This window comes from Pygoscelis adeliae, unplaced genomic scaffold (genome assembly GCF_000699105.1).
Source record: "Pygoscelis adeliae isolate BGI_AS28 unplaced genomic scaffold, ASM69910v1 Scaffold244, whole genome shotgun sequence".
Taxonomy (NCBI): domain Eukaryota; kingdom Metazoa; phylum Chordata; class Aves; order Sphenisciformes; family Spheniscidae; genus Pygoscelis; species Pygoscelis adeliae.
In genome coordinates, this window is record NW_008824648.1 from 1,399,309 (window position 1) to 1,407,330 (window position 8,022).

The 8,022-nt window shown below is 42.6% G+C and overlaps 1 protein-coding gene across 17 annotated transcripts in view; it reads right to left on the bottom strand.

Annotated features, from left to right (window-relative positions):
* SORBS1 (sorbin and SH3 domain containing 1) overlaps positions 1-8,022 on the bottom strand; it is a 144,254-nt gene that overhangs the window by 31,676 nt on the left and 104,556 nt on the right. For all 17 annotated transcript variants that reach the window (XM_009322417.1, XM_009322418.1, XM_009322419.1 and 14 more), the window contains 2 exons: positions 6,698-6,812; positions 3,381-3,464 (listed from right to left, as the gene is read on the bottom strand). In XM_009322417.1, the coding sequence (XP_009320692.1) occupies positions 3,381-3,464; positions 6,698-6,812 (199 nt within the window). The remainder of the gene's footprint in view (positions 1-3,380; positions 3,465-6,697; positions 6,813-8,022) is intronic.

Here is an 8,022-nt window from a genome sequence, read left to right on the forward strand (position 1 = left end):
GTGGAGAAAGTGGGACACACAGAGGTTTGGGAACTAGTTATTTAAAATTTATCCTATAGGTGAAGGCACCGATTTCAAAATAGGATTTTCCTGTTTGGATGCACAAGTAAATATCAGGGAGGATTATTCAAAGTGAAAGACTTTTGCCCTGACACTCCTATCCAAATAATGCCATGCCAATATCCTCATTTCACCAGATATGCACCTCTCACTGACATGCTTAAAGAGACTTTGTTCTTACTTTGTGAAATCAGAATACGTTTGCTCTGTTTCCAAACAAAAACAACCTCTGTTGGTTGGCAAGCTTAGCATCATCCTACATGCCCATACTGACTTCTGTGACTAGACTGTCTCTGACAGGGAATCTCCCAGTGTCAGTCTATCAAAGGTGAGACTGAGCTACAGCACTTGGGTCTTGGTCCAAATTCCTTCAGGTTTCTAGACTGCCTGGACCTGTAGTTTGAATCCAGCCCTCTTCCACATTTGGACAGCCACTGCGTGGATTGCAAACACTGTAAACACCTATTTCTTATCCATCAGATCAGCAGCTGTAGGTAGGTAGATGGGGCTGCAAAGAGTTAGGTTTGAGATTCGGAGGGACAAACTGGAGGGAAGGAGGTGAGAAGGCGGGACACGCGCCCCTTTTTCCAGCCCCCCTGCTTCTTTGTTTATAGCAAAGAGTTTGTTTAGTGCTGTCTCAGGAAGGGCTGGGAGAAAGTGCCCATGATGTGTGTGATCCCGCAATCACAATGGAAGACAACTGAGCTCTAGACTGCCCGAATGTCAAGTTTTGTTGATGGGCTCCATGGAGCTGCGGAGCCATAGGTCAGGAGGCAGGAAGGAATGTGTGGGGATTCAGTCTCAGCAGCACACTGAAAAAGCATCCGTGTTGCAGAGACTGATCTACCTGTCTGCAGGGCACGCGCCTGTCCACGGAGCTGCCTAGAAATGCACCTGGCATGCTGGTCCAGCAAAATGTCGCTTCAGCTGCCCTAGGAAGTGCATGTGCTTTCCTTAATGGGGAAAGCCCCGTCCTGGTCATTCTGATGTGTGTGGAGAGCAACACCCACAGGCTCACAAGAATCCTGTGCTCCCTTTTACCAAGGATTTTCCTGCCCACGTCATATAGCTGCAAATAAAGTCATAAAGCCAGGGGAAATCATCCTGTAGAGCTACACATTATCTCCAGCATTGGAAAAAAAAGCTGGGACAAACAGAGAATCTTTGAAAATCCCAGGCGCTGGTAAACGCCAGTTAAAACGCTCTGATTAGGCATGGGGCTTAGCCACTAGCTGGTCACAAAAATCTGGTCCTCTTGTGACCTGAGTAAGCAAAGCTACATAAAGCATGCTCTTTTGGCTCTGGTGACAAAGCTCAGAGGGAGCTTTGCTCAATTTCTGTCAGGTTACAGAGCAGGTAGCTATAAAAGTCTGAGATGACATCCTCAATTCAAGTGCCTGATGCAATGGCGAAGCACTATGTACATAGTACCCCATTCATGGGTTGGCATAGTTGATCAGGGAGCATAGTTGTGTGGCTTTCGAGCTAGAGCAAGTTGACATGGGGTATCATTTCAAGGCAAGCTGTAAGAAAGCAGCCCTTAGTAACAGTGCCTCGAGCAAGGTGGGGAACTTGTCACCAGAACAGACACTCTGCTGAACGAGAGGTGGATTGCTGGTGTAGCCTGAGATGCCCTCTTCTGAAGTAAGGCCAAGGCTGCATGCCTAAAAGCACAAACACACACTTCTAAGGAACAGCTATACCCTGACTTCTAGAAAGGCCTGAGGGCATAAATGTTCTCCTTTCTCTGACACATTTTCCATTAACTTACACTAACTTGAAGGATCACAGAGATGACAAACCTTCATTCATTGCAAGAACATACGGCTATTAATTACACGGCAGCAAAGAGAAGCAGGTTTCTTCTCACTTTGTGGAAAGCTTAAACCATGACAACGTGTGAGGGGTTAAATCCTTAGACTGACATCACTTGAAAGCCTCAGTGAGGTGACTTCTACTACCTAAAAGTTATGGGGTCTCATCTCAAACACTGTTGAAGCTCCTTCTTTAGCTTCCGATGGAAGGTCCATAGCTATAAAACATAGTTTTCTATGACAGAACAGACTACCCAGCCACTGTACGTGTCTGTTTTTCAGCAAAAAATACATTATTTTTATGATGAGATCAGACTGGGCACCCAACCTCAGGCAGTTACATTCTATGCAGAAGAATTTTGTCACTTCTGTGACAACAGAGGACAGAGACTAGATTTAAAGAAAACCTGCCCTCTGGTGTCCATGTGCAATTGCCTTTGAAACCAGCATTGAACCTTAAAATGTATTTTGGGTTTTTTGTACATGCAGGGAAATCTCAGCAGCACTCAAAAATGGTGTGCAGGGGCATTTGGCAATTGACCTCAAGGAGAAAGGAGAAACAACCACTATACTTGAACAGATGTGAGAGGCTGACACTGACCCTCTGGTGCAGTAAGAGTAGCTTATTAAACAGTATTTAATAATGAAGTTAATAGTGTTTAATCAGTAAGAACCAGGCCATAAAATGCTTTAAAGTCACATTTTTTCCAGTAGCCATGACCACTGATGTGTTCCCTCCATCAAAATGTCCTTTGTCCTATTGAATAATTAAGCTTTGCTTCATCTTCTTCCAGAGTGGGAAATCAAGGCTTTTTTTTTTTTTCCTCCCCACACATAGCAACACAGCTCCATTTGAAAAGAAAGCACACTGTTGTCAGACTCCTTTGGTTTCAGGGAATGGCAAGGGCTATTCAACACAGACTGATGCACCCCATTTAGGCAATGGGCAGCTCCACGCATAAGGAACTGAGCAGGAAACAGGGTCATGATCTGTTTGTGGGTAGCTGGAAATTACTGACAGTTTACAAGCTGTAAACTGTACAGTTTGCTGTAAACTGTACAGTTTACAAGCCAAGGCCAGGAATAAATGAGTGATTCTCCTTGACTTAAAGCTACCTATCAGCCATCCTAGATCTTGTTAAGCAGAGGGAGAATAACGGCTTTGCATAAGGACTTTCAATAATGAGAACAGGGCATTACTTCTAACATTAACAACAAAAATGGAGTTTGAACTATGGTGCGTGAAAAAATATTGCCTTGTTGATACGTATGGCCGGCAGGTGGGGAACGTTTGTAAATGGCTTCAAAATACTTAAAGTGGTCACAGAACAGCTGCTTTACATCAGTACCGGGATGATGTTATGAACAATCACATTTTTAAATGAGTAAGGCAGCTGTTCCAGGTTTAGGGCCTAGCAAAGAGATGTGACAATCATTTAAAAAAAAAAAAAAAAAAAAAAAAGGCAGCAGGTTGACTTCATTGGTCATCGCAACTATCGAACTTACCGGTTTCCCAAACTCCAATTCCGAAAAGAATTTATACCAAGGTTCATTCTTTAAATCTATCTCTTCTGGGCTTATATCCCGAGTCTAAAGGAGTTGGTGATAGGGGAATGGAAGAAAGAGAAGGATAACATTATGCAAAGAATAAACGGAAAGGGACTGTTAGAGATGCAGATCCCATGGTTTCCATTCTAAAATGTAGATATTTAGCCTTATAATTTGGAATTCCTATAGCACCTCTCTCACAAAGGCCATGAACTGCTTTGTAAACATCAGTTAAGCCTAATGGCATCATTGTGAGCAACATGAATATGAATGAATTGCATTTTACAGATCAGGAGACCCACACAGAGAGAGATTATGCAGCTTGCCCAGAGTCACAGGGAGACTTAATGGAAGAGCTCGGAGTCAACCAGTCCCTCAGTCCTACTGTCAGACACTTCCACCAAGTCCAAAGCTGCATGTACTTTAAAAATTTCTTTTAATCTTCATTTGGTTAAAAAAGAGAGATTCAGTGAGACCTGAACCAAACACTGCATCTTTAACAGCACATGAATATGTGAGAAACCCTGTTCTACACGCTGCAAACAGAGTGAAAGGTGGTTTTCTAAATCAAAGGAGACACAAGTCAGAGAGAGCGCATTCCTGAAAGACCTCTGAAGGGATGAACAGAGAGACAATATTACTTGTTTCTTCACAAATAAATGTTAGAGAATCAGACAAAACTACAACAAAGGAAAATCGGACAGGACAGAAAACAGTACAGTTGAAAAGAAAATTCCCTTTTGTTCATACAATCTGTTTTAACGAAACAAAAAAAGTTGAAACAGTTGTAGCTATTTAACAACACTACAGGTGAGATAAGAGAATAAAGTCCATTGCTGAGGGTTATGAGGTGCCACTCCCCAAAAGACATGTAGTTAACTCTTGCATTTCAGTGTACCTAGCCTTAGACATAATGGATCTTAGTGCATTAAAAATATAAATACATTATGTCTGATATGCCAGCGCGATCCCAAGTGCTCCATCACAGCAAGCCATGAGCCACACATGCACAGAGGGCCAACACAAAGTATCCTGATGCAAATCGTCCTGCGATGGGGTTACTGAGGCAGGGGGGAGTTCCCAACAGTGTGGGGCTTTGCTAGATGTCCCAGACTCTGCCACAGTCATTAGGCTTCACAAAAAAACTCTAGGACAAGAGCTCAGGATTGATGCTGAAAGAGGCGTAACGCTTCAATCTGAAAGACAAATGGCTACATCATGTTTGATCTCCGATGGCCTGGAGGAAGATTTGGCTATTTCTTAAAGGCAAAATAGAAGCAACACCTCAATTTTTTTCTTTATTGCACTCCAACTGAAAGTACTCATCTTGTTATACAACTGCCTTTACATAAAGCAAAAAGGCCGCTGATGTCAATGGGAGGCTCTTCATTGCTCTGAAGTGGTTTTGGATTGGGATTCTGATAGTCACAGCTCTGGGTGTGATTAGGAGGAGATAATCCACAAACCTCCCGCGGCCTCCTTGAAAGATCTAGTCACTAACCACTGTATTACTGTTGTATTTAATGAGACTGATGGAGATCATGAACGCACTATTTCAAGACCTACTTTCTTCTGTGATCTATGGCTTGAAATTAAAGCTCAAAAAATAACATTGGAAGTAACACAGCTATCACTCTTCTTGTCTTTGATGCCATCTGTACAATTTTTCTCAGTTATGCTCATGATGGTCCTGCTTGTGGCTTTTAGACTTCAATTCAACAGCTCAATTAAGTACTTGATGAAGTCCGAACACGTAAACAGTGCCACTGGTGATGTCAGACCTTTCGCAAAGGCTTAAGTACACAGATGAAGCAGGCCTTTTGCCACAAGGTTTAATCTTAGCTGTTTACCATGACACAAAATTGCCACTGAAGTCATCAGAAATCTTGCTCCAGGACGGACTGCAGGAATGGAGTTGTCATACTATGTTCAAACCACTCCTCACTGGCACTTCTCTAATGGGCTGAGCCAACACCCAGTAGGATCAAGAGAGAGTCATCCATCCCCCATTTCAATAGGCACTAGGATCATGCTCCTATCAGGAGCAACTTCGTTGAAGTCCATGAAGGAACATGGGAGTGAAAAGAAGTTGGTTGCAGGATCTTCAAAAAGTGATGGACCTTGATTGCACTTGGAAGGAAAAAAACCCCACCAAAATACCGAGGAGAAACATCAGGTCCCAGATCAGACTTGATTCTTACATTTCTATTGATTTAAATTGTGGTTCACTTGTGTTTCAGCGTAAAATCCTTGGTCGGTTTTTCAAAACCATTCCTTTACCTACTCCATGCGTGGATCAATGCCTGAGCTGTTAAGGCACAGAGTCCAGTTTACATTTGGAATCTCACATCCAACTAGCACTTCCAATTGAATCCTTCAATTTAACGTCTATATAGAACAATTACATCTTTATGTACCAAACTGGCTAATCACTAATAACCTCATTCAGTATTTTCTAGCACTTAATGTCACACTTGTACCACTGAAGGACACCTTAAGTGAGCTGTGGTGATTTATGTAGGACTGGCTGACGAGGTTAGCATCACCTCTCTGCCCTGCCCCTTGCCAAGTGTTCTCAGCCAAGCCTGCAGAATAAGACTTTTGTATGTCCCCTAGCTGTCACAATTCACAGCATTACCTACTAATTCAAACTGAAATTGGTAACAGCTCACTCAATACTCCAAGTTACACACTGGTGTAGCTGGGGAGCCAGCTCACATTCAGTTCTGCTACGCCTGCCACAGAAATGAGATCCAGCTGAGGAAGAAAGCAGCCCAGGGGAGGTGGCCATATCCTAATGCACCCCAGAGGCATCCCCTGAGGCACATTACAGGCACTCTAAAAATCAGTCATTTGGTTTAGCATCAGAGGAACATAGAAAATGAACCAGCCTGCTTTGTTGCATAATGCCTTCAACCCTCCTGCATCAACTAATGCTGTGCCCTAGAAAAAGTACAGCTGGCAAAACAGCTGCTCAACAGGTCACAGTGTCAAACACGGATTAAAAACTAGGGTTAGTGATCCATACTTAACACAGAAAACAACACGTCCAAAAGGAAAGAAGCCTCTCAGTCCCCCGGATCTTGCTTTATAGAGAACAAAAATGTTAGGAAGTTATGCAAAACAGTTTTCAAAACAAAATATACAGGAAATACATCACATGAGCACTGCAATGTAAGCATAAGGAATTCTATCAGAATGGAACTGGACAAGCACTTGGGGAGTATTTTACAGTTACAGGATAAAGCCACAAACTAGGATAAAACAAACATTACCATCTTTTCATTGTTCAGAACCGAGGACTTCCCTGGCTGATAGTCATAAATGCTCCTGGGCTCTGCACGGTATTTTCTGGTGTCTACCTTCTTGTCTGGAGGCTCCCAGTCAGTCCTGAGGAAAGAAACATCAATTAACCCAAAACATTGTGGTTTCCGTGGAGACAAGCACTTCCTTTTGACAGGCGCCTTTCCCTGTTAATCCTGGTTTAATCAGGGTCCTTTTTTTAATCTAGGAAAGGAGCCTGCTGCAAGAAGAACAATTCAGATAGGGCTCTGGGCATATATTTGCTTATCTATAGCAGGCAGAGTTTGACACAGCTCAGCTGCTGAAACCATTGGAGCAGAGGGGGTTTCTTCAATAAAATTCCAGAATTCTGTATCTTTCCTGATTGGAAGTAGCTTAGTGATGGGCTTCAACTAAGCTCACAAATATGAACATGTCCAAACTTTGAGCAGAACTCAGATTAAATCTCTTTTCCTAAACTTCTTCATTTTGGCACATCACTGATGACTTGACTACTACTGCTCTGGATTCTGGCGGCACTCTGGGGTCCAAGAGGGGGTCTTTTCTAGAGACATGAACCAATTATCTCAGACTGGTACATCTAAAGATGGCTAAGAACAGTCCACTGACTATCCAAACCACTATAATTTTGTGCAGCGTCCACACTGGCACAGTTCAGACAATATTAGTCACAAAGCATTCAGGATTCATATCCTACAATGTCCAGCTCCTCTGAGAATATATTCAAATGTATCATGCAGAATAACCAATGCCCCTGAAAAAGGCCAGAAATCAGGCCATTTAAGCTGGTAAACTAATTCTGATCTTACTCTTGATATGTTCCTTTTGATGGGCAATATTGTATGTGGATTCATCACACCTAGCATTCACCAAACATAAGTGAGGCAACTAACTGGCTCAGGAGAGACAGAGACAACCAGTTTAGACTTTTATTTATTTATTTATTAAAGTAAGGCTAGATGATAGCCAAAATGACTGGCCTACAAACAGTGTACAAATTTCAACAAGGTTGATCTCTGTTGTCTAGAATAAACTTGATTGCTTAAGATTCCAACCCCAGAGAAACTCCTCCCTGGTGAAACACTGTTTTGTCACTAGATAATAGGAAGCACTCATTATTGTAATCCTTTCACTTGCAAGAGTTTTCTCATGCCTTCAATTCCCGCGTAAGGAAGACATGTTCTATCAGCAAACTTTGTCTCCTGATCCAGTGGCCTGAGATGGTCACTGAATTAGCAATCTCAAATTGTGGCACTGGTCATTTGAGGCAGCAAGTGAAAAACATTAAGAGCATGTG